Source organism: Sander vitreus, chromosome 12, assembly GCF_031162955.1.
Source record: "Sander vitreus isolate 19-12246 chromosome 12, sanVit1, whole genome shotgun sequence".
In the NCBI taxonomy this organism is placed as follows: domain Eukaryota; kingdom Metazoa; phylum Chordata; class Actinopteri; order Perciformes; family Percidae; genus Sander; species Sander vitreus.
The window spans coordinates 11473466-11500448 of record NC_135866.1 but is presented as its reverse complement, the minus strand read 5'-3'; the positions used below and the strand labels follow the sequence as shown (position 1 = coordinate 11500448).

General features: G+C 39.8%; 1 protein-coding gene across 1 annotated transcript in view; it reads left to right on the top strand.

The window, feature by feature from the left end:
- tnr (tenascin R (restrictin, janusin)) overlaps positions 1-26983 on the top strand; it is an 83918-nt gene that overhangs the window by 42057 nt on the left and 14878 nt on the right. The window contains exons 19-23 of the mRNA XM_078263661.1: positions 1513-1779; positions 6381-6500; positions 6863-7006; positions 15293-15412; positions 17016-17159. Coding sequence (XP_078119787.1) covers positions 1513-1779; positions 6381-6500; positions 6863-7006; positions 15293-15412; positions 17016-17159 — 795 coding nt within the window. The remainder of the gene's footprint in view (positions 1-1512; positions 1780-6380; positions 6501-6862; positions 7007-15292; positions 15413-17015; positions 17160-26983) is intronic.

Genomic DNA, 26983 nt, shown 5'->3' with positions numbered 1-26983 from the left:
TGATCATATATATATGATATATATATATATATATATATATACAGACTGCCTTTGGAGCACTGTCTCTCCTTTAGTTTGTCTCTTTGTCACTAAATATGAGCTCTGCCACTACTTGTAAGTAGTTGTCTGCGAACCTCTTGTTATTTATTAATCGTACAAATCAACACAAATGCCACTTCTTGATCAACCTCATCTTCATCATAACCACCACCAGCCTGGCCATCGCAATACACTCCAGGACACTCCTTCTTCTGCATTGTTTAATCCATTATTAAAGCAAAACCTGGTGGAGTTTTTGAACTCTATTGGTGTTTTAGAGCAGTGTTTGGATGAGTCTATATACACGATGTTCCACTTCCGTGATTGCTCTCGTTCTGCCGGAAATTCCTCCGGATGTCACTCTTTTCAGATGTCCTGTTACCTTCGGCTTTCTTTGTTTTGTCATTTTAAACTCTGGTCAATTTATGAGGACTATCTAGGACTAGCTAGACTATCTGTCCAATCTGAGTTTTCTGTTGCACGGATAAAACAACCTTTGAACGTACACGTTCCACTGAAACAAGTTACTTCCCGAGGCTATTTTGCAGCGACACCGGGGCTCCGTTCAGTGCTAAGTTGCGCCCCAGGACGATTGTGATTGGTTCAAAGAGATGCCAATAAGCCAGAGCACGTTTTTTTCTCCCATCCCGGAATGCTGTGAGGACTAGCCAGCCCCTCCTTCGCATCACGTCTTCTATTGGCTTCCACACAAGGACCCACATCCACACCACCACCATGGGGTTTTCAGCAATAGACATTATCTGCTGACTGCACAGGGCGGTAATGCATGTCAACAGTTGGTGGAGGAAATGCGCCATCAAAGGTAGTCATTCACCAATCAAAGAGGAGGACATAAATGCAGACTGTGTAAACAACGCAGGTTTCAAATGATGATTAATCACAAAGAAAAATCCACAGTTTAATCTGGATGAGTCAGAAAAGGAGAAGTCAATGCCACTGCATCATTCTGCTATTTATACATCAACACATGGCTAATTAAATTCAAATTGTCTTGCATTTGTTGCTGTGTCAGCTGCTACACTAGTTCGTATTCATTACCTCATCTCCTGTCCAGGTAATACATTTTGACAGCATCTGCCATCATCGTCATCATTTCTCCATTTTCTTATTGTGAACAGTCCCATTACATCTTCATCTTTACAGGCGAATGATCTCATTAGTTTCCCTTCTTTTTTATGACCAATTAAATCATCACTTCCACATGACTGTGGTCGTCTTTGACTCTCACCTGCCCCATTGAGATTACACCCAAGGCTTATTTTCTCAACTGTATTATAAACGATCTATTACATCATCCAGGACTGCTTTCATCCATCCCTGAATTGCTCGTCTGTCATCTCCATAACGATGGCAGCTGTTTTCTTTTTCTCCATTGCTGTTTCCTGCTTGTGATCGACTCTTTTACCTGTCCTTGAAAACTCACCATTCACCTGTAAACCCCCGTTCCTCCAGGAATCAGGCCCGTAACCCACCTCTACTTGTCAGAGGTGACTTCAGACTCAGTGTTGGTGGCGTGGAGCGCCCCAGCACCGCCTGCTGACCTCTTCATCCTGAGCTACAGCTCTGCAGATGGGACCGACACCTCTAAGGTGACACTGGACGGCTCCAAGACGAGGTCACTGGTCCAGGGGCTGCTGCCGTCTACTCAGTACACCGTCAGTCTAATCACAATACAGGGGGATGTTACCTCTGAGCCCATTACAGCATCACTCACTACAGGTGAGCTGGTTGATTTCATGGGAAAGTGGAATCGAAGGTAACTCAGGCAGGAAACACATGAGGATAGATAAACATTAACAGCATAGTAAAGGTGTATGGCTCTGTATGAGATCTGTTTTAGTAGTTATGCTTCCTCACTTCATACTGTTTGTCTATGCATGCATAGACTTTTTTGTTCCTATGAACTTAACATATAATCACATTTATGGCTGCAAGATTGGTTAATTGTTTGGTCTATAAAATGTCAGAAAATAGTAAAATAAAATGTCCAACATAACTTCCTAAAGCCCAACACCAAAGATATTCAATTTACTACTACATAAGACTAAAAAAAAGCAAATCCTTACAACTACATACTATTTTGTATTTGTTTGTTGTAAGACAAATTCAATAATTAATCAATTATAGAATAATTTGCCAACTATTCTTTGGTCGATCAACTAAACAATTAAATGACTAAAAAGGTTTGTTGAGGCCGGTGGAACTGGAATGTCCCTGAATCCCATTTAGGATGAAGGAGAAAAACAGGGTGGTTAACAAGAAAGAAATGGAAGAAAAGTGCCGAAACAATTTAGTACAGTAAAGTAAAGTAAAGAAAGAAAAAAAGGAGAACACTTACTGAAAATATGTAAATACAAAGTGATTTAAAATTAAATATTTATTTGCAAAAAAATACTGTTTTAGCATTCCTTTTGCACAGAACCACAGCAGAATGAGTTTTGTAATTAGAGACCTGCCTTGGAGGTTTTTCCTTTCTGTTTCTTTGCCAGACTTCGAAACACAGTAGCAAAAATTCGAGCTTGTTTTATTCTCCTGTGGTATCAGATGACTGAGCTTTGCCACATAGATGAAATTTGAGTCAATAGCCAATGTGTATAATGATCCAGGGTACAATGATTTCATGTTAATTCTAAACACATACGCAATCGTAACATTGGGGAATATTTGAGAAATTGCTGACATATGGTTCTCTAATACAGTCAAGGACAGAGAGAAGAAGAATGAGAGAGGGAAATGGCAAGTGCAATGTGTGGGCTCACATTGTTACTGTAAAATATAGTGTAAGAGAAAAGGTCTGCTCATACTTTGTGCTGGTTTCTGTCGACACATTTGAATGTATTAATTTCCTTTTCTTCCCTTTATTGTATTATTATTATTATTATAAGTCTTAATTAAACAAGTAGCATGCACCAAAAATAAAAATGTACATGCAACACCATTACACAGTCAACAATTCACATCAACATATACCAACAGCATATTTATCCAGTACATCTATAACATTTTCAATTCATTACAATTAAAAACCTGTATCACAGTTTCTGCAGGTTATTTTCTCCATTTGATTAAAATGTGTTTCTTCCAACTGAGCCGCAATGATCTTTTACACCAGTGGTTCCCAACCTTTTTTCCTTGGTGTCCCCCCTACTTATGTCTAAGAAAAGCTGAGCCCCCCGAAACCGAAGTTGAGGTAACTCTCGAGATAGAGCCTTACTTTCTTTTTTGATACAGAGGAGTTATCAGCACTTTTACGCTTCTCCGCTATGTTTCATTCATAAAATAGTGATGCCGTGGCGGCAGGAAAAACGAGGATGATAGCAGCTAGCAGCTGACCTGATGACAGCAATGGACACAGGTTAAGAGGTCCCGGAGGTTTGGCCTACTAAGTAGCCTGCCTACAATTTTAAGCGAGAACAAATATATATATATATATATATATATATATATATATATGTATGTATGTATGTATATATATATATATATATATATATATATACACAGACTTTTGTATACATTATATATTCTAGTGTATTATCATAATTTGTTTAACATTTGCAAATATTTTTTTTTTACCTCACCCTCAAACCAGATAAAGACTTGCGCACCCCCTGTGATCTTTGCCGCCCCCCTCAGGGGTCCCTGGACCCCAGGTTGGGAACCACTGCTTTACACCTTTCTCTCTCTTTGTTAATACTAGCACAGTGCCCTTTCAAAATGTGCCTGTTTGGAACGGGTCGATTGCTTGGCCTGTGGTATTGCTGCTTGTAGAATTCTCCAGAACCATTGCACCCCAAAATTACTTACAGAAGGACCCCAAGCACTTAATACGCAACCACACTGTATAGCCTACTACTGACTTACTGTATACTTCTACTTGCAGAGGAAGACATTGTACTACTACATTTACCTGACAGAGAACGTTGCAGATTCAGATTTACTAACAAAATATCACAATTAAAATGTGGAGTAGGCTTATCACAGACATTTGCCTCACGGCGCTGTGCCATGTGGCACCCATCCGGCCCATTAGGAGAGCCAATCAGCAAAAATCTGAGTTAATCAACCACCATAACCGGACCAAGCAGAGACAAACTCACACTCACAAAGACGGAGTCTTTGAGTGTGTGTGTTGGGTGAAAGAGAGAGAGAGGGTGGGTGGAGAAAAGGTGGAAGGCAATGCAGTTTTTGTTTAACTACATTTTAGTGATGTCTTTTTCGTCAACGGTATCGCATGTAGACAGTCATTATTACCGTTAATGAATTTAACACTTCAGCAGAAGTATTCATTTCCCAACAGGCTTAGTGGCTTGACGGTAAACATTGAAGTATGGATTCGATTTGCGGGGGAATTTTGCCAACGGTAATGTTATTATTGTTTTAGCCTAAGTTAGCAGCACACTTAAACAACTGGACCCAGGGTGATTCTGAATGAGTGAGTGAATTTAAGCTGGGCTTTTATTATGAAGGGTAGACACGGAAGAGCCAGCGTTATGGCAGCACTTTTTTTCTCAAAATGTTTTCCTCAACCTTTATCGTTAAGTCATTTAGTTTAATTCACAGTTTCTTAATATCCAATGCTCCAAATTCCAAACCCCAAGTTAATTAGGTACTCAGGAAACCACATAGTAGATTGGATGAACAGTTCATGAGATATTTAAAAGACAGATGCACACACACACACACACACACACACACACAGATTCCCTGATTTATTAGAGAGATATTTTACAGTCTAACCATGTAATTTTTCACTAATTGGCTTTTTGTCAGAAGGAGCTTACAGAAACAGTTGTTTTGATTATGAGTGTGCTATTCACATCTGGGAAGGGAATGAATGAAGACGGTTAGTGGAATTACCTGCCTGAGAAATGCAATAATCCCAACATACAGACAGACAGAAAAGAAAATTAGGACAAAAGGAAATCATCAACAGGAAAAAGCAGAGGGGACTGAAGACAAAGAACAACAAAAGTCAGCATTGATCAATGGAGATATTAACTGTGTATCGTCTGCATGCTGTCATCTGATTACTGTACCAGCTTCACATTGGCAGCTTCGAGCACTCTCGTTCTTTACATTCACCCACACATGATGATAAGCAGATTTTGAGAGTGCAATTGGACAGGGATTTTGAGAAACATATACAGTTTTGCTTGCACCTGTCTGTAGACTGTGGTAATGCTTTGATCTTGCACGTTTGAATGTGAGCACTGATGAGAGACTACATTCTGGCTTTCCTTGTATAATTAGGTGTGCTCTTAGCGTTACATTTTCAGCATTGGAAATGTTCTGCAGTCCTAGGTTTAACCCAATAGTAGGCGGTTTGGCATTTACCAGACTTTGAAAGTCACTCTCTATGGTCAGTTCCAACGGTGCTTTAATTTGTTGCTCAACCTGAGGGCCACATTCATTTATTAGCTTGTGCAACAGTGCAAATTGAATTGTGATCTTCCAGGAGGATCAGGTCAATAGCCGTAGATAGACAGAACTATTCTGTAACTGTTCCTATTCAGACCCTCTCAGGAAGCATCATGAGAAAATACACGTTTCCAGCTGTTATTTTTGCCAAAGCAAACATAATTAGTAAGAATTGCATGCATGAATAATCCAAACATATATACATGCTACTACTGTACAGTATGTCATAAACATAGAATTTAAATGAGATCAAGGCCAGGAGTTATAAATTGCTCCCTCTGCTTGTGAATAATTATTCTTTTTAAAGATGGAGTCGAGCCGTTTTACATGTGCTACCTATTTTGCCTCTTGTCCACACTAAGAGATGGGAGTGATCTCTTAATCTCATCCTCTTTCTTTTTTCTTTCCCCCTCCTTTAACTTTCTTTATCCCTCTATTTCTTTCTCTAGCACCTAAGGACCTGTCATCAGATTAATTGTTCCCTCACATTGTTTTCGCCATAACCTTTTCCACGGCAGCTCCATAGTCTCAGGAGACACATAAAACAAATTGTCAGCAGGGGGGTAAATCTCCTCTGAGTACGCTCTGTAAGTCTCAATGCTAAAACCGCACATTGTTTTTTTTAGCAGCTAGATTTCTCTTCATTATTTTTCTTAACAAATGCTTGTGCTTCTACAGACCAAGGACAGGGCTGCTTATGTAAAAGTGACAAAGCAAGGATTACTGACATATTTTGGTTTTCAAGGGCGCTAATTCTTTTAGATTTTTATGTAAATTTCTGAATTTGCTTCATAATATACCACATAATGCGCTCCTATTGTACCTCTGGGATCAGAACAAATTGTCCCAAGTAATCCATTGCTGACTAATTGATTATATGCTAACACACATCTCCCTTCTAGGCATGGACCCACCAAAAGAGATGACAGTGTCAGATGTGACCGAAGACGCAGTGACTATCTCTTGGATCAGACCACTGGCCCCATTTGAATACTATAAGCTGTCCTACCAATCAGCCAGAGGTAGCATCTTCTTTACATCATGTAACACCCGTCTTCATTGCATTATAAAACATTGTATTCAGTATATCAGCATACATGCCGACGCACTGCGTTTTCATGTTACAGTTAAATGAACATGGCATTTGTTGTAGCAGGTCTCTCTGATGTAAGATATTTTGTGGATGGGAGCTCTGTTACACACACTGTTGTACCTAATTAATTGATAACATTTTATCAGTTAATTGATTTTTAAATTAGAATTCTGTATTGATTAAATATTTACTCTGTGATGCAAAAAGCGCACAAGTTGGCTCAGCAGTATACACTGTACCTGAAGAAATGTAAGACCAGTGTGACGGCAACAGTTCTGATGTCTCCTGCAGGTCGAGTGGACAGCGTGGTGATTGACAGTGATGTGACCAACTACACCTTGTCCAGCCTGTTTCCTGCTACAGAATACGAAATCAGCCTCAACGCTGTCAGAGGGAGTCAGGAGAGCAAAGTGGTCAGCACCTCCGTCTTCACAGGTAGGAGGGGGTGATAAGGAAATATTATTAGGACCATATAGAATAGAAGAGCACAGTTTGTAAGCCATGCAACCTTACAAACTACAGCTGCATTAGTCTGATAATCAGACTGAATTGCCATTTTTGTTTTACTTCATTCATTCAGCCTGTTCATGTCAGCTGATTTCTCGATGGAAAGGTGGGGAGGTTATTTCGTTTTGCCCAAACAAATCAGTAGCGAGTGACTATTTCACTGACATAATTTTTCAGTCAACATGAAACCTTAGCAGTTGTTTTTTATGACAGAAGAGGTGTCAATTTAAGGGTTAATATTTCTGTAAGTCGACTTAGAGCAACCCGTGTCACCATTTTTCTGTTGCTATTTGTCATGAATGAATAAATGAATTGCTGAACAAATCAGAGATGGTTGATGATTTTAGAGGTCCGGACCCTGTCTTAGATCTCTTCTTGGACCCTTTGACAGTCACACAGCAATGGACTGAAGCAAGGAGAACATGCTTTGATTAGAAATGCTGTATTGGCAGTAGGTCAGTTGGGGAGGCTGTCTGCTTCTTGTGTTTCTTGGTTTAATTGCTTGTTAAAACCACTGCAGACAGAGAGGTGTTTCTGTTTTTAGCTAGTCCCTTATTCCCTAGTCTATATCCTTGACGTTACACTTCCGGGATTGCTCCGGTGCCGCAGGAAATTCCGCCGGATGCATGTATTTTCCATTTCCTTCCACTTTCTTTGAGTTGGAATTTTAAAGTTGGTGGATTAATGAGGACTATGGTTAACTGCTCCTCAGATCTCTGCAGGGTAAATTGACACAGCTAGCTAGACCAAATAAGAAAACGCCACATAAAATTCTAAATGAAGTTAACTGTTACAATACAGTAACGTGAGCTATTAAATTAGCTGGATATATGGTTTGACTTAATTTGCTCTTACCAGTGTATCACCGTGTGTACTTTGCCCATAGCAATCCCCACCAATCGGTCCCAAAACGCCGTAAACATATTCTTTGTAAATCTTTACAATCATTCACCGAAGAACCAAGCAGGCCTGTCTTATTGTTCTTCAAACCTTGCCATTTTCAGCTTGTAGCTTGCTAGCTTAAAGTTTGTTGTTGTTTCCCGCATCGAAGGGATTTTGAGAATGGCAACACACAGAGAGCGGAAGGTGAGGGACAGCGTGCGTGTGGCTCACGTGCCAGATGTCAGGCTTTATCCTGAAAATGCACTTTTATGGATCCAGACTAGTTTTAGGATAACCATTGATATAAATGGGGTGGACAAAATAATGGAAATATAACAGCATCGTAAACTAAAGCCTCCAAAATTACCATGAAGTTGAGTCAAAACCTCTCTAAAACAGTTTCAATAAAAACTGAACATCATAACTTTTATGAATGTCTGTTGAAGGACCGTTGTATTAGACTGCTTTAGTTTTAGCCAGGTGTACCTAATAAACTGGCACCTGAGTGCATATTTCCTGGCTGAACGCTGTGATCTACTTTTGTTGTGCTTCTGTGATGTTCTGCTCTTGTTCTTTAGGAAACATTATTGCATTAAAACCACATTTCTAACTCCTTCGACTACAGCTCTTTGATAAACGTAACGCTGTGAGAGGGGTGGCACAGGAACAAAATAGTTGCCATGTAAACTGAATGAAGAATTCCTCTTTTCTCTGCTAGACTCTCAGACCAATTGTTCTTCCCACAACAATAACAGCTGCGCGTTGGGAGTTATGTGCTAAAATGAGCAACACACATACAGACGTCAGACAAAATCTAAGGATACAGCTTGCAGGAGGAGCAATCTTTGCCACTGCAATAGATGAAACTGTCCACTCCATGACCCAGTAATTGGTAACCTACTCCCAACTCCATCTAACTCTCCTCTATCTCTCTCTGTTTCCCTCCTTTTCTTATCTTTTCATACTTATGCCTTACCTCTATCCTTGTTACTCCGCTCTATTTCTCTCAGTATCCTTCTCTTTTCTATCCTCCATTTTTCTGTCCTCTTTCCATTTCCTCTCTGCTTCATCCTTTCCCTTCTTTAATCTTCCTTCTGGGTTTCTCTCTCCCCCTTCTTCTTCCCAATTCGTCATTATAGGTGAGAAATCTCAAGCTCTCGCTTTCAGGCTCTTAACCTAGCACTAAATCATAAGTTAGGGAAAGCACAAACACTCACTTCCACACACACATGCGTGTAAATATGGGACACCATTCTTCCACTAACCTAAGATTAACACAGTCTTCCACGTCTGTATGCATAATCCTCAGTGTGTGTGAGAGAGGAAAACGCGAGAGAGCTAGGAGAACAGGAGAGAGAAGAGGAGGTGTGTTTGCATACCAATGACACCTGATTCACCAGGAGCTGCCAGGTTAAAGAATTCAGTGAGGAAAAAGTAGGAATGGAAAGAAGGAGTATTTTTCTCTCACTTTCTCCTCCGTCTTGCTCTTCCCCTCCAATTCTTTATCATCAGCTTCCTTTTTAACAATCCCAGTGTACTTACAATGAGCAGAGCCGTTGGGGCTGTAACAGCCTGAAAAGAACATAACTCCAAAGTCAAGGTTGTTAGAAATGGTAAATAACATTTTCCTCACATCGCACAATGCCCAACCAGGGACTTTTTAATGCCGCTTCCAACAACAATACATAAACAGGGGATTTGGAAGAGTAATCCAGCATTGCCAACATGAAGTATGTAATGACTTCAATAACGCTGCAATTGCTACTTACTTTGCTTCCGTAATAAATTATTGTCAGAGGGGATGAAAAAGCAGGGAGCCATATTTCATTTAGCTAACACAGCAGGTACGGCTAATCTAAGATACTTTTGGGAGGGTTGACACTAAATGGACTATGTGAAGGTTTGTTTAATGGAGGGCTAATAACGGTGCTCATTAGCAAAGTGTCAGGATGGATTCCTAGTAAAGTATCAATTCTCCCAAAGCTTAAGTTCAGAGGCAGACCATTAAAGTCCTCCCTACTTGTCTAATTTTTACCAGCTATTTCAAGAAAATGTCGATGAGGGAGAGTACACTTCTATTTTAAATGGATGCTTTGTTAAGATGTCCCACAAAATCACAATTGAAATGAAAGTTTCCGGGAACCAACTCAGATAAAGTATAAATGACAAATGGCTAAACATAAGTACGTGTTGGCAGAGGGATTGGCAAAGGAAGAGATGCAAACTAGTGACTGAGAGTAAGACAGAAGAATAATCTGTGTGTGTGTGTGTGTGTGTGTGTGTGTGTGTGTGTGTGTGTGTGTGTGTGTGATTGAGTGAGTGAGTGCGTGCGTGCGTGTGTTTATACCTAGTTTTATATAGTCTATGATTTATGATACAGGTTTACACAGGTTGATATTGTTGAAAACAATTTTCTTCGTTGAAAACATTTTTCTTGTCACTAAACAGCACGTCTTGTTCGGCTGGACTTGTCTTTTGTGTCTAACCGCCTTCAGTTTTCAGGTTAGCACTCTTTTGACGTGAAATGTGTTGGGTGCGCCGTGTCGCCCTTAGGTCTACTTCTCATTAATAATAGAATTAGAATGACATGCGAAATAAAACATGTTTATTAAACATGATCATCCTAGGGCGCCTCCTCAGCCACACGGAGCTCTGAAGCAGACCGGTGCGTCGCTTAGTGTCCACTCTCACTGTAAAAATAGAGACGAGCAGCGGCACAGACCACGGAGCTGCTGCAGCTCGTCTTCCGTGGTCTGTGCAGCTTTAGGTTTATAAAGGACGCGCTCTGCTGTGGACATGCTGCGGTAGATGTGTCCCGTTTGTGCTTTGTGTATTTCTGCAGTAGGTCTAGTTTCGGTTTTCCACCTCTGACGTAGAGCAGCGTTCAGCCACTTCCCTAAACTTTGTCTCATTCAGAGACCAGAGTCTGAAACGGGGCTCTGTGCCTGTCAGAAGGTCTGAGATCTACCGCATCAGCAGAGCAATCACGTAATGCACAGCAGACTATGGTGCAGGTGGATTATTTTCTGAAATATTGTGACTTTATTCTTGTAATAGCCTATTATCACTTTATTTTTCTCAAAATATCACGACTCCTCCAAATCTCAGAGAGCACAGATGAGATATATTTTGAATGTGCACAAAGTTTTGAACATGAGTAGAAATATTGCTCAAACACATCTGAAATATTACAGTCCAGGGGTTTATTAATTCTTTAAAATGAATTCATGTATCATTGAGGTGAATAATTGTCATATGCACATTAAAGGAGGTTAATTCCCCAACAAAAGACGCAAAAGAGGAGGGAAGAGTAAATGATGCCTAGGCTACATGTGTGCTGACTCAGATATAATTGGAAAAGTTGATCCAAAGGAGAATAAATAGATGAAAGCAATACAGAATGCCTGAGAGCCTTACTGCTAAATATTCCATTATGTTTTATATTTAGATTGTAATCTGTTTCCCTTTACATAAAGATATTTCCAGCATTGGGTCTAATGATGGTCATGTTAGCAAACATTTCTACCTACGCATACATTACATTACATTATATTACATTACAATATCGAAAATCTGCATTGAAAAGTTCAGTACAGCTCCCATGCAGCATAAAAGAAACAAGTGCAATGTTTGCATGGCCTCGCCTCGCATCAATATTAGTATTGTGCCACAGACACATCCAGTGTAGCTATGGGGCAAATTTGGAGGACACACTCACACACTGATAACATGTTCTTGTACAGTGAGGCAGGGCAGCTTCCACAATAATGAGAGGGGATGCAGAGATGGACTGAGGAGTAAAATGGCCCAGTGGTCTCACTAACTATACTGTATGCTGCAGTCTGGTCTACATAGTGGCCACAGCACACCGCAGACTGACCTCATGGCCAACTGTCACAGCTGAGGTGTTCCTAAAAATACCAAAATTCACCAAAGCACAGATACTCCGTTTGAAACAGTTTTCCTGATTTTTTTCTGACATTTGATTAAGACATTTAATAGCACACCAACAAACTTGAACAAAATTTACCTGAAGAAACGTATGTAGCACTAACAGGGTTTGTGACAATGTCCCCCCCTGAAAACATAAAATCTCCCGTCACAACCTTCTGTGTCCAATTGAATGCATATAATTAAATTCAGAATCAAAGCTGTTTGCAGTTATAAACTGTGAGTAAGCTAAATTACAAAACAAAATGTTAGTTGTTACCTAGTAAATGTGCTTTGCAAACTGCATCTGTACACTCAGTTTGTTAGAGAGGGAAAACCACTTTGTGCCTTTTCGATTCTAAAAGGTTAGAAATCGATGGTCTTCTGTACTCACAAAGACTATCAGAGTGATGAGTCTTGTCAGTCAGAAAAACAGTCTTGCCTTAGTTGATTGCTTGTCATAATCCAGCTCAGTACGTTGTAGCTAGTTAGCCGTGCAATACTGACTGATAGCTAAAGATAGCAGGACTCGTGGAGCAAAAGACTCAGTTATAATTTAAAGACGATCACATCAATATCTTAATCACTTCTATCAGGAACTTTGGACATTCAAAGCTGAGTAGCAGCTTGTTCTGTCAGTTTGTGAAGCATTAGCTAACGTTAGCTCAGCAGCCAAAGAGGAGACCGGGAGCTCTCAACATCAGTTAGATGATATCTGATACCTTCAGCTTCAATTGGCAGATGTGACTTACCAGATGTTTGTCATTAGATAACCACATTCACCACTAAATATTATTCCACTTTTAAATGTAATGGAAAAGGTCATTTTAAGCATCACAGTTAGAAACATCACTAAATTGGTCAGGTTTCTAGATACAGATGAATTATCAAGTTCTTTGAAGCTAAAGAAAAATACTGATTAAAACATTAGTCTCGCATTGCCAGACCTTCCTCCACAGCGCTGCAGAGGAGGGTCCGGCTGGTCCACATAGCATTCCGGGATGGAAGAAAAAGGTGCTCTGGTTTATTGGCATTTCTTTTAACCAATCACAATCGTCTTGGGCGGCACGTGTACGTTCAAAAGTTGTTTTAGTCATCTAACAATAAAACTCAGATTCAACAGATAGTCTAGCTAGCTGTCTGGATTTACCCTGCAGAGATCTGAGGAGCAGTTAACCATAGTCCTCATGAATTGGCCGGAGTTTAACATGCCAACACAAAGAAAGTGGAAGGTGACGGACATCCAGCCTAAAAAGAGGGACGTCCAGCGGAATTTCCTGTGGCAGCTGAACAATCCTGGAAGTGGTCGATATAGACTAGTAGTACTTTAAACCCTGGTGAAACAAAGGGGTGTACTTGTTCACTCTATTTTTGATCCATAATGATTTATGATTATCCAAAAAGTCTCTTTTGTTTAGAACGATCAAACAAGAAACAAAGTTAATTGTGTCTAAAATATTTTGTCTAATTTTAATCTCATCTCATACTATCTCACATATTTGTAGTATTCACCGGGTGTACATTTTTTCCCATGGGAGGGTACTATTGTACTTGCACTGCAATTACTGTAGCTGTAGAAGCACAGTAGAACAATGAATTCCATTGTTTTCTCATCTTGACTGTTACAGCTTTTACTGTATAACTGGAAGGATCATAGCACTGTTTGTACATGCTGTATTGTGTTATTGGCATTTGGTTTTGTGATTTGCTCTGTAGTCAGTGCTGTAGTTTGTTACTGGAAATAGCCGGTTCCCATGATCATTATCTCAATGCCCAGGTTTCTTGTATTACTGGATAGATTTTGGTATTATAGCATGTAAATAGCTGCTGAAACTCAAGGTTTAATTGTAGGGAGCTCTCCACCAGCATGTGAGTGCACCACAGCCTCATACTGAAGCCTTTTGTTTCTTTTTTCCGAACCTTTTCTCTTGTCCTGAATTTTAAGCACTGGGGCTTGACTTTCAGATACAGATCCGAGTGCGAGCATGATGTAGTTGGTGTAATCTGCGATTCACAGGTGCAATCAGGAGATGGAGAGTGATGATTGGATTATCACTGGGACTGATGAAGTTGGATGACCTGTTTATTTTTTTCTTTATTTGTCATCTCTACTCCATTTCCATTGCCAATCTAATTGACTTGGCAAGCCTCCATTAAATTCACTTAAACCTTTTTGCAATTAAAGTAATGATTTTAATCAGGTTTGTTCATCTATCGTAGAGATAAGAAAGACTTAAACTCACTTTGTTGTGCTAATGAGCTCAATTCTTTATTTTATTCTGATGAGGGCAGGGCAATATTAATTACTTCATCTGTGCAGAGATTTGGAGCACATGCAGAGTTCTGTGTTCTCCTGCCATGCTCTCTAACGTGCTGAAATAACACGTCTAAATAGAAATTGGGGTTGAAACACTGAGGTTAAAGGTATAATTAAATTCAATCTCAATTTTGGCATGTCCAGCAGTCTGAGAATGAAATGAGGAGCAGGGTGGAGAAACAGGAGGCTCGGGAGAATATCCGAGACTTTCTACAGCCTTTTGACTGCATCATTTCTCTTTGATGTGTGTTTGAATTGAGAAAACAATGATCAAAATGGCAAAGAGAGTCATTATTAATTACTATGAATGCAAAGCTCTTCTGTGTCGGTGTGTGTGGGTTTCTAGAATTACAACTTAGATGTGTATTGAATAATGGTTTTCCATTTTTAATTGTACTCAATTCAAAATTGTTTAGGTGTAATTTATATTTTATGTCTCTTTGCAATTGTACCACGACACACTGTGTGCAAAATGACAACCTATTTGCATGAAAGAAACTATGACACAGCTCCATAGTTTGTGTACAAATTATTGAAAGAGCAGTTTTCCAAAGTACATGGGAAATATGCCGTCATGACAAATTGTGTTTTCTTGAAACTTGTTTTAAATTTCTTTTGTATTTTCCTTTTGCGGGAACTAATTGAATGACAAATCCTGCAGCACACAGCCGCTAAGGGCAAGTTAAGAGATTTGTAATGTGGGGAACTTTACCCACTTTTATTGTTAGTAGTAGTAGACCTGAAGCAATTAGTCGATCAATTAATAAGTCCATCAACATAAAATGTATTAACTATTCTGATGAGTGATAAATCGTTTCGTAAATTTCTTCAAGCAAAAATGCTTCACATCCTCTGGTTCCAGCTTCTTTTCTGTCTCTTCTGTAAAAGCAAACTATTGGACAAAACTGATATTTTTTGTTAATGTATAGCCAACATGTTGACTTGGTATGTCCTGCAGGGAGTGGACCCTTGTGTGTGATTAATAGCTGTCATGTTAGCCAGATGTCACTGATTTCTTAAAAAGAAGTCATTCTTGTTTTTTGGAAATACATTGGGCTTACATTTTTGTTGTATTGTAATCCTAGCGATGGACATGCCAGCTGAGTTGACAGCTCTCAACATCACTCCACAAGGAGCCCTGCTGAGATGGAATCCACCTGTTTCCAGCGTCGACAACTACGTTCTGACCCTCACACACAACCAGGGTGAGTTATCCGAATTGTCATTTAGAGGCTTTCATTCATTTGTTGTTTATTGAAATAGACTAATTAACGCATTTGGATAAAATCATCAACTCCCCTTTCTCTTTGATGCCTTGATTTCAGAAATAATGAAAAATCCAGCTGATAATCTGTCCGTCTCATATCGCCACTATACTATATCGCTGCTTACATTGGCTACCAGTTTATTGTACATGACCGTGAAACATTTTTACACATCAGCCTTTTTATTGATGCTACCGTCTGTATGTCATGTCATGTTTGTTTCATAAAGCACTTGGTGTTATGAAAGTCACTGTTGTCTAAATAATTACAATTACAAATTGTTATTGAGATCAGATATCTGCACAATGAAATGATTGAAGTTGTATTGAGTCATAGCACTGACTGCACTAAGATCAGACTGCAGAGTCAGAGCATAAGGTGCAGATTTGTTGTAGGTTTAGCTGCAGTGTGTGGTGATGTGGGTACCATCAAGGTTTTCCCAATAAGAAATGAGATCAGAGTGATCATCTGAGGCAATATGGATCCATTTGTCTTGCTTTCAGAACAGTTCATAATGCTCAGTTTCGGATGCAGCCCATTGTCTGACAGCCATAGGTAAGAGATAGCCATATTGCTTGGCCACTCAGAGTCACTTTATAATTTGCTCCCTGAACCATGTGGATGACTGCCACGTTACAGTCGGTAGGCCAGCCACAGATAAAGCTACTTTACATACTCAGCGAGAGTGCTGAAGTATGAAAGTATACAAAGTTTCCAAGGAAGGGTATTTTTTAAACAAACATCACCCAGTCATTAGCCTTTGCAAAGGTTTTTCAAACTCACCAGTGAAATGTTTAATGACACTTGAACTGAACTGTTGTTATATTCTCTCTTGACATTTACAAACCGGCTGGAGAAAATATTATGGGCATATTTCTCAGTTGTACATGACCCCACTGACTAAGCCATGTCTGGAGTTATCCAGGGGAATCTGTATCACTCAACTCTCGGAGTCAATGTGTGTTACACTCTTGACTGACTGGACTGCAGCCAGATCATCTCAGATACAGAGACAGTATCTATATGCTGAACACATATTTGGAAAGCAGCCCAAGCCAGGGTTTAGAGAATCGCAATGTAAAAATGTGAACAAATTCCCTTGAGTGTCAGTGTATTAGCTCACGGTCAATAAATCTCATATTTCATGCAGTATTGTCCTGCATTACAAAATAGATTAGTTTTGGCAACTGGGAACAGCCACATAAAATCCAAACCATCATGGTACCCATCAGTCAAACTTCATATAAAATATAAAGCGTACCATCAATAAAATAATGGTTTGTTTATATCCTCGCTAGCATCACTGTCACTGTGACGTTTACAACATGTCGCATACAGAGTTTGCCTCATTTTTGCAGAGTTGTCCCCAAAAGCATATTTCATCCTTTGACTTGAAAGAGGAGCCCAAAGGTGGCCAAACAGTGCAGGCTTTGCGATTCGGTTCCGAGCTTTTTTCAAAGAGTTACAATTTAATGTAGTCTATTTAGACAGAACTAAAGACAGAAGATGTATGGTAAACATATACACCTTGTATGTTTTCCAGTGACAGCTGACACTTTCCTTGTGGAAGGCAACAAGCAGGAGCACCAGCTGTCCAACCTTAAGCCAAGCACCACCTACTCTGTAGCCCTCTACGCCACCAAAGGACCCCTCACCAGCGGCACCGTCATCACCAACCTCCAAACACGTATGTGCTCATTTTATTCAGCTTGTCTCTGTACAGTGGGCGACGTGTGATTCCCCACTGGAGCCTTTCTGTGTGGAATGTAAATGTTCTCGCTGTGTTTGCGTGGGTTTTCTTCTGGGTGCTTGGTTTCATTCACTCCAAAAAAATATTTATGTTAAGTAGGAATTCTCCTACACACTGTTTCTAAAGTAGTTAGGATGAGTCAAATTAAGCGGATGTATTTCTTTCAGGGGATTAATAAAGTGTAACACAAACAACAGAAGTATATCATACAAAGAGGAAACATACTCAGTGTTTATGTAATATATACCAGTTAAAGTTGCTGGGGTAGGCAGTTTATTTTTGGCGTCGTGCAAAAGTTCCACAATAATCATTCAGCATATTGTAATTCAAGTGTTCTGAGAGAAAACTTCTGCAACTCCTCCTTAGAAAATTTAGCCTGTGACAGGAGAATTTGGTCAATCACAGGTCATTTCAGAGAGAGTGTTCCTATTGGCTGTTTTAACAATGCACGTCCCTTTGGTGAAAGTTCTGCTAACCGTAGTCAAAGGCTCAGGGCTGCAGCTAATTCAAGGCTAGTCTCGCTTTGCCAGACCTTCCTCCACCGAGGCTAAAGTATTAGATAAGAGACTTAATTGTCATCCAACTTTATACAATACATAGAGGAACAAAATTATGTAAAAATGTAGTCCAGTTTATTGTCCAGGGAGCAGACATTTGCTGTGATAGCAGTCGGGAGAGCGGATATGCTGGGGTTAGCCGTTAGCCTAGCATAAACATTTGCTGTCGGTAGTTTAGCTTTCTGCTCTGGCGGAGTTTTTTTTTATTCGGCCTCCGGCAGCTTATATCACCACCACCAAAACTACGCCAGAAAAGTGGCAATTAAAACTGACGTGCTGCAAAATAACAAAAATAACCCCCATCCCTGAAGTGATTTGGTTTAGTTTCTGTCTATATTCTGTTATATTTTAACCTAAATGAACTGAAACAGTCAGTGCAGGTTGGTGATGCACCAGAGGATGTCTAAGTGTTAATTAATTCCCTTGACATAACAACAAATAATTTCTCCATATTACCTGTGAAGTGAAAATAGAATAGAAATGAAGTTACTATTTCTGTTGATTAGATTACATTAAGCTTTAAATTCACTAGCAGTAGCTTCAGAGGTGCGGGCTGCCCATTCCTGACAATGGGTCTAATTGCTTGTGTTGGATACTATGCACTCACAGTCTGCATGCTTTATTGGATGGTCAGGTTTGTGGTATTTCCCGTCATTTGATGGCACAGGTTTGCGACATATTCAACAGTATACTGACCATTTGTTTTTTTGTCCAACTTCACAGTAAGTAGTTTGGGAATGTTTCATCCCCTTCATGGCCAAACAAGGCTTCAAGTATACTACGTATTGCCGCACTACCCACATCTTGTTACCTCAGTTTTTATGTTTAAGGTCATTGTGACTGTTGGGCTGTCACTCTTTGTGCCGACACAGTGAAGTCTTGATAAAGGAGCCCTTGTTTCTTCCATCTAATTATCCAACTTGAGGTGTGTTCTGAATGCTGTCGGTAGGCCTGTCACCATAGTCAATAAATCAATTAATCGCACGATAAAAAAAAATTAGCTCGATAATTTTTACAGCCGCGATAATTGCCATTTGCATGCTGGTTTGTTTTCCTTGTCTCTCTCTCTCTCTCTCTCTCTCTCTCTCTCTCTCTCTCTCTCTCTCTCTCTCTCTCTCTCTCTCTCTCTCTCTCTCTCTCTCTCTACCAAAGAGACTGGAGGACCACTCTCGGTTCCTTAGCGTAACGAGGAGTGCACCCTCTTGTCGGTCGCATGGTCTTTGTGTGGGCGGGACTCCAGGCGGAGAGAGAGAGGCGCTAGTTGAGAGTTGGTGCAGGGTTTCCCGCAGCACTTTTCAAAAAAGTATATGAGAACCACAGTTGACAACCTGCAGGTGGAGACAGGCTCGGACATACACGCCGCTGTGGACTTGTCAGTCTCGCAAGCGGTTTCAGGAAAGTGGCTGCATGTGTCTGACAATGCACAGAACATTAACTGTACAAGCCTACAGCTGTCCGCGGACACGGAGTGCGGAAAGTGTGTCAGAGTTGCGCCAGTGTGTGTGTGTGTGTGTGTGTGTGTGTGTGTGTCTCGGCCCGCCCCCACGAAGCTCCGACCTGCAGAGGTGCAGCAGAAGCTGCACCTTCGCCAAAATGAAGACTGAAATACAGAACTATTTTGGTACAAACATTTACTGCCAGTGGCTACATTATAGATATTTATTTAAATGTAATATTTAGTGTTAAATAATTGTTAAATGTAGTACAGAGTCTGTAGTCTATCGCACAAACACTCGAGGAATGCTGCAAACATTTGACAGCCAGTACGAATTGCCAACAGCGTAAAAGACGACATACTAAAGGAGATCAAAGACATATTGTGGATATTTAAAATGTCTTCCAGTTCCAGTGTTAAATATTCTTTAGAAATAAAAGTGTATTGATTTTTGAAAGGGTTTACCTGCATTATTATGCCATTATCATTATATTAGATGAAAATGGTCTCGGAACGACAATATTATCGTTTATCGCAATAATTTCTAGGACAATTTATCGTCCAGCAAAATTCGTGACAGGCCTAGCTGTCGGTTCATAAAAGACTGACATACTGTATAATTGCTTCGAAAATAGCTTCATATCTGTGGTGTAATTGGTTGTTAAGCAATGTAATTCATCAACAGTTTATTGAAGTTTCTAATGTTCCTATCTAGGAAATTGTCTATCGTCAACAGTGTTTATAACATTTATATTGCACAGCCCTAGATGGATGCATGTTTGCATCAGATAGGCATGTAGGATAGATTTTATTATTATTGTGGGTCGTTTTACAGTACAACTGAATGTTAGCTTTTTGTACAGAGTTTGCAATTAGAAGTCTATGATCCTTTATCCCTGTGACACTCGTCACAGGGGTCAGTAGAGACTTTGACATGGTGAAACACTCAAGAATGTAAAGTAATGTGCATGTAAACGCACTGCAAGCTGTCGTGAGGATGTGAACTCCCTGTTCAACTTTTGCCTGCTTTACCTCCAGGTGACCCATCTCTCCAATTATATTCACCTTTATCCGCTACTCCTTCAAGAGCAAAGTTAGGGGTGAAGGAATTGTTCCAGTTTAGCTGAGTTGCAGCTCTGTAAACTTTATAGAGTCCTTGCAGGGGAAAAAAAAAAAAAGTTTCAGTCAGCAGAGGAGTTCATATCCCCCAAGGAGTACCAGAGCTACCTGTCCTGCACTGCAGCAGAGATGAACTGCTCGAAACAGAAGCAAACTCTGACAACTTGGCTGCAGAGACTTCCGAACATAAATGGGGCTTAGGAAAATTAGGTGTAGCTACAGTAAAACCATGTCAATGCTGTTCATGCATATAGTAACTCATACATAAACAGATGTTTTTGACAGTTTAAGGTGATTCTAATTTGGAAACATGTGCTCTGTCTAGTACGCCATGTACCTCAGTTTCTCCAGAGAACAAAAACAACGCACATTTCTACCCCAGTTAGACTCTCATATTAAATAAAAAATTGCTGTGATGTAGGTAGCACCATTGAGTGAGCAAAGAGGACAAGGATTTAGTTTAGTTTTGAATACCATGACTTATTGAATCAAGCAAACTGTTGGGTGCTTGACATTGTTGCATTCCTCCTCTGAGTGACATGGACTACCATAAATGTATTCTTGCCACTCCATTTTGGAGTATACTTATATGATTGGGTAGAAAAGACAATACTTGATCAAATTTTTCATACAAGAGGGGGGACATCTGCAGGAGCTTGACGTTTGTTGTATTCAGAATTCTACTAATATTATTAAAATATATACAGCAATTACAGAACGGACATGTAGTGTTTTATACATACTGACATAGCTGAACATGTAATGCGTTTTTAATTTGGTGTTTACATTGTTTCTATTTTCTGCTATACATTTCTATTGTCCTCGAATAGGGCCTTCAAGAAGGATAACATTCATATTTAATATAATTCAATCTCTTTCACCTAATTTCACTAAGCAACTAAAATTCAATAAAGGAACAATGCAGGATAATCCTTGATCTTAATCAAGTGCTCCTCTTGGGTAAATAGCAAATGTGTTAACAGTGTTTGTATTAAAAATGTCAGCCTTTCTAGTTCCCATTCATGCTGTAAAGCTACAGTGTATAGACATCTGTGTGCTACTTTATGTGGACACACACATCAATAGAGTCTTCACCCCCGCAGGAATGATGTTGACAAGTCTCACCAGGGGGCACCTTAGTCAACTCCAACTTCACAGGGAACTTCTAGTGTTGGTAGTTAAACTTCCTAACTTGAAGTTCTCCTTGAAATCTTAAAGCCTGTTTCAGTTCCGCTTAAACAGCTTTTTCTCAGGCTGTTCCGCTCCAGTGGAAAATGTCACAATGTGAACGGGCTCGTGAGAGAAGATGAGACCATTGATTGGTTTGATCAACTATCCCAGCTATGGCTCTGTTATCGTCTCTCTGTTTCCGTCTGCTTACATCCCGGCATTTGGCCTTTAGAAGGCAAATAGAGCAACCAGTGAACAGTTTGTGTATTCATCCTGACTGATAGTTAAGACAAGTCTATTTATTTAAACGGCACAATTTATTTTAAACATTAGAGAAATGAAATAATAATTAATTAAAGCAATCATATTGTCGTATTGATAATTAAGGGGACTCAAACACAGTTGTGAAAAGACACACCTTAACATGCGATTTAAAAGTAGTGCAATTATTTGTCTTATAGTGGAATATACATGGTCATATAAAATGATCATACATTTTCTGTGGTTTGCTCATCGAATATGACAGACAAGCTTTTCAGCTCTCCCAGTAGTCCGGTGTTGTTGAGACTGATGGTGAGGTAGGAAATATTTGGTTTAAAGACAAAAATATTCCTGTGAGCAGAATACTATGTATTGGAAAAGGTCTCAGTATGTGTTTGTGTACAGTTTTATCATATCTCTGTATTTCTATTTCTATATCTGTTTATGACAGTTGGAACTGAGTTGTTAATTGCGAGTGCAATTATTCCTGGTCCATCTGGTGCATTGCAGCAAATGCAAAGGCGTGATGTACAAGAGATGACGGGTCAGTGAAGGTCTCTCCACACACCACAAAGAGAGAACAGAAAGCAATGTGACTGGCTCAAGTCAAAATGAAAAAACTGCCTTTTTAGTATTTTTTTTATTTTTTTTTAGGGTGGAGTTTCTTTGTTGATTCCCAAGCCTCTTAACCACAGCTGATAGTTGTTATGTTGTCTGGCCTCCATGCCTCAAGAGTTCAACACAGAGTAAGACAGCTTGGCTCCCCAGCGGCTGATATTTAAGCTATAGGACTGGAAAATAAGGGATTTTGCTACGGGTGTCTCAATAAACCTGTAGGCTGCAGCACCAGGATTTTTTCCCCTCAGTTGTATCTGAGCTCACTTGCTGAGAAGGGCTTGGCAAGTTTTTGAAGCAGCAGAGATCCTTGCTGCGGGCAGCTTCACTGAGTTCTGGCTGATAGTTGTTTACAAAGTACTGAGAGTGCTGCTATTACAGAAGCATAATCTTGATTCTTCAGGCATTGAGGCATTTTTGACAGTTTAATGTCAAACTTTTAAGAAGTTGTGTAATTATCGGTAATGTATGAAATAGTGCTACTTTATTAGACATATTCAGTATAGTATATTGAATTTAGTATTTATAATATCAAATGTGTAGTGTGCAATTCCTATTACTTTAACTACTAGAGCTGTACATTTTATCAGATATACAATATGTGTATTGTAATTTAGAAAAAAATAAAACAGAACAAAACATATCAGTAGAGCAACATACACATATGGTCAAATTAAAAATGAATTCCTTATACTGCTGTCCCAACATAAACACAAGAGGAAAAACACACGGGTGAGAAATTTGCAGCAACAGAAAAAGCTTAGTGAGCAAATTAAGCTCAATCTACTTCAATACAGGTTATAACTGGCCACTCACAACTAAAATATGTACTAACCCACTTCTAACACATCTAAGGTCCCTTACAATACGTTGAAGAAACCTACGTAAGGAAGAATCAATAGTATATTAATTTATCATACCACATTAAAAACGTAGGTGGATGTACATCCAGCCAAACATGCACGATTGAAAGGCGTGCAGTTTACAGTATGATACGTAGTCATTTTGGGGGGGTCAATTTGGGGGGGAAAAAAACACTGTAGGCCTGTTGGGAAAATGCATGGTGGTTTGTCTGGCTCCTTTTGGCTCTTTGATGTGGTCCATGATGCTGATTAAATATTTTTTGAAATATAATAACACGGTGTGACATCATAATACCATCTGTCAGATTCATCCAAGCAGCAGTTGGTTTAATTCAGTAGACTTCATATATTCAAAGGAGTTACCTATACATCATTCAGGCAGAATCATTCACTTGCAAATCAGCATAGAGATGTGATATACACTCCAAAAATAATAGCTTCCTCTCTCTTGTCTTCCTACAAATTACTGCTGTCCATGCTGCCCTTCCCATCTGCTGCTCTGTGTGTGTGTTTTTTTCTCCTTTTGTATTGTTTACACTGCGTGTTAATGAGACATTAGATAAAGCCAAACCTATTCATCTCAATCCCATTGTTCAAACCCCCGCGTCTGAAGATGGAGCTTCAGAGCTGCAAGGAACTCAGACGACACCTGCTCACCTGCTTTGGCACACTCCATGCAAAGGTTTAATTGGAGGGAGAGCTTGAAAGAACAGGACAAGGAGATAGATGAATGAAGTCCAAAACAGAATAAAGACAGGCAGAATGAGGGTGGTTGCAGGCCGTCCATTTCTATGAAACACCTCTTCCACTTCTCATCTTTCCCCCACACACACATAATGAAGCAACAGTGTTGATCAAGTAGAGGGGAGGACAAGAACAGAAAGACAAACTGCGTTCACTATCTGGCACATTGAGTGAGAATGGCGGCCTGTTAGATAAGCAGGAAAGAAGGAGGAGGACAATGGATGGGAGGGCAAGAGGAGGAGAGAGAGAAACACAAGCACAATTGGAGATAAGGAGGAGAGTGAAGGAGAAGACCCCCAGATTGATGTGGGAATAGGAAAAAACTGACAAAAGAGGAGGAAAAGCAGCAATGAGATGCAGACAAGGTCAATAAAGACGTAAAGGTGCAGGAGAGGAGGAGATTGGCACATCACTGTGGACTTTAGGACAATCTGCAATTCGCTGTGATCATCTCAAAGCACACTACTCAGCCTCTCGCTCTTAAAAACTCTTTGTTCCCTCGTTTTGCCTCCCCATCCCTCTCTGTCCTTTTCTCTACATCCCCCTGTCACACAACGTGGATCTGTCTATCACTGTCTCCAAGAGAAGGCACCTCGCTTCTTTTCGGAGGTTATCAAGGCAGGTACACGCTGTTAATTGCGGAGCTGTCATTGATCTTTCCATATGTGCACACAGACAAGGATTTAAACAAGAAGAGTGTGTGTGTGTGTGTGTGTGTGTGTGTGTGTGTGTGTGTGGATGTTCTTTGTGTGTTCAGAGGACTGGGTTCAATTGAGGCTTAGATGTTTAACTAAAAGTTGAGAAGTCCTCAGGAGGAGTTAAAAGTTTAGCCCATGTTAGTTTTACTACAGAGGAAAGAAAAAAATGGTGAGAAAAGTCAAACAGAGGAGTCACAGAAAGACACGGCCTTTCAGTTGATATCTTTATCTCATATTCACAGCGGTGACGTTGGATTGCACAGCAAACACAAGTGTGCAAAAGACTCCCCTACTCAGAGTGTTGTTTGGTGACTGGCTGACAATGTGCCCTAGAGTCATGATGTAACTCCAGGAAACAGATTTTCCAAATAGAAGGTCATCTATTTTCTATCATGCACTAAAATGAGGTTACAGCATGTCAATGCTTCTGCTACCATGTCAGAAGATCACATATTGACTCAAAAAGGGTGATGTAAGGTGGGGAAATTGAGGTGAGTCTCCTTGTGATGTGGTTAAGGTATCAAGACACTATAATTGCACCTTGTTTAAAGCTGTGCAGGAACCAAAAATAAACTTGGATGGTGTGATGTAATGTACAGTAAAACGTGGGTGAGCTTGCTGATTAAGGGCTTGAATGCTTTTGCGGCTGTGATACACTGTGACTAAACATGGAAAAGTGTCCCACTGCTCCTCTCACTCAGTCCTGTGGGGATTTAGGATTACTGGCATGGAGATTTTACCCACCTCATGGAATACATTTACAGTATATGTGCAAGAAGGTCCCATTGTCAATCTGTTCTGATCTACCTCTGTTTTTTTTCTTCCTATCTTTTCTTTTAATTGCTTAGAAAGTACAGATGATAAGCTCTCTTCCCATTGTAATATTAAGAATGAGAAATTTTACTTTTTTTATTTGATGGCACTAATCAATGTTTTGTTTCCAGCTGTCATCCTTTATTGAGGACCAAATTACGTGGCATGTCATTGGTTTCCCGCAATAAAGGATACGTCTGGCAATTTCTCATCATTGACAAATCATATGAAAAGACCAAAACCTAAAAATCAATTTATTCTACTGACAAGTGTTGCCTGTGTAGCCAAAGCCTAAAATAGCCCATTCCAATGTGTCATAGACCTGCATTGTTGTCCAAATACTATTAGCACCTTAATGAGCCAGAACACTGCACTGGATGACTTATTCCTTCATTACTATTAACATGGGCACTGTAGTTTATTTTGAGTCAAATTCCACTTACACCACCAGGCTGCTTTAAGTACCCACTAGTGCACCACATGTGGATTAAATCTGCAAATGTGTTAATTAGTCCACATCAAATAAAAAACTCTGTTTTGAACAACATTTGCTAAAACAAAACACAGTGTCCAGTTGTTCCAACAACTGTCAAATATTGATTCATTTGTGCACAGTTTTTACAAATTTACATCTAAATACTATACAGTAACAGTGGGGAAGTCAGAAAGTATGCTTGTAATTTCTATTGCTCTTTATGCTGTCACACTATCATATAAAGGCAAGAATTCCATTAAGAGATCTATAGAAATATTGAGATATGCCTTGCCTTGCACATGGTTCACATGGCCTCTTAATCAAAATATGTAATAACAACAGCCTTCCATTGAATCTTGATTCAGACTGGCAGCATCACACTTGTGGTTGAAATGGCATAATCATAACTAAAAATATCCTTTCAAGATGACCTTTAGCAGTACTGGCATAACATTTGTCTAATTTATTTAAGCTCAACAGTTGATATTTTGTTAAGAGGTTGGGTCATTGGGTCATTTTGGGTACAAAACTCATATCAATTTATATTAACATGTATCATTCATGCACATAATATTACATAATATGTGCATCTATGTATGCATTTGCTTCTGAGTTTGTGTGTGTGTGTGTGTGTGTGTGTGTGTGTGTGTGTGTGTGTGTGTGGGTGTGTTTCCTGGTTAATGTAGAATAGTCCATTATAGTGAGGACTCCTTTATTTTTAGGTTGAACGCTGTCCTGGGTTGACATTTTGAGCTAAAACATCTAAGCTAACCACTACGTTATGTAAGCTTGTCCGTCTGCCTGCGCAGAGAGCCGCTGCTCACACGCAGCGATTGAATTGGGTTGTGGGTTGCCAAGTTGGGGTGACGGATGGGTTGAAATTGTATGGAGTGTGTGAATTGTGTGTGTGTAGATTGTGTTTCATAGACGATCTGGCAACTTGTGTGACGTCAGACAAACATACAAAATTGATGGATCTGTGTATGACATAATAAAGTTTAAAGGCCATGC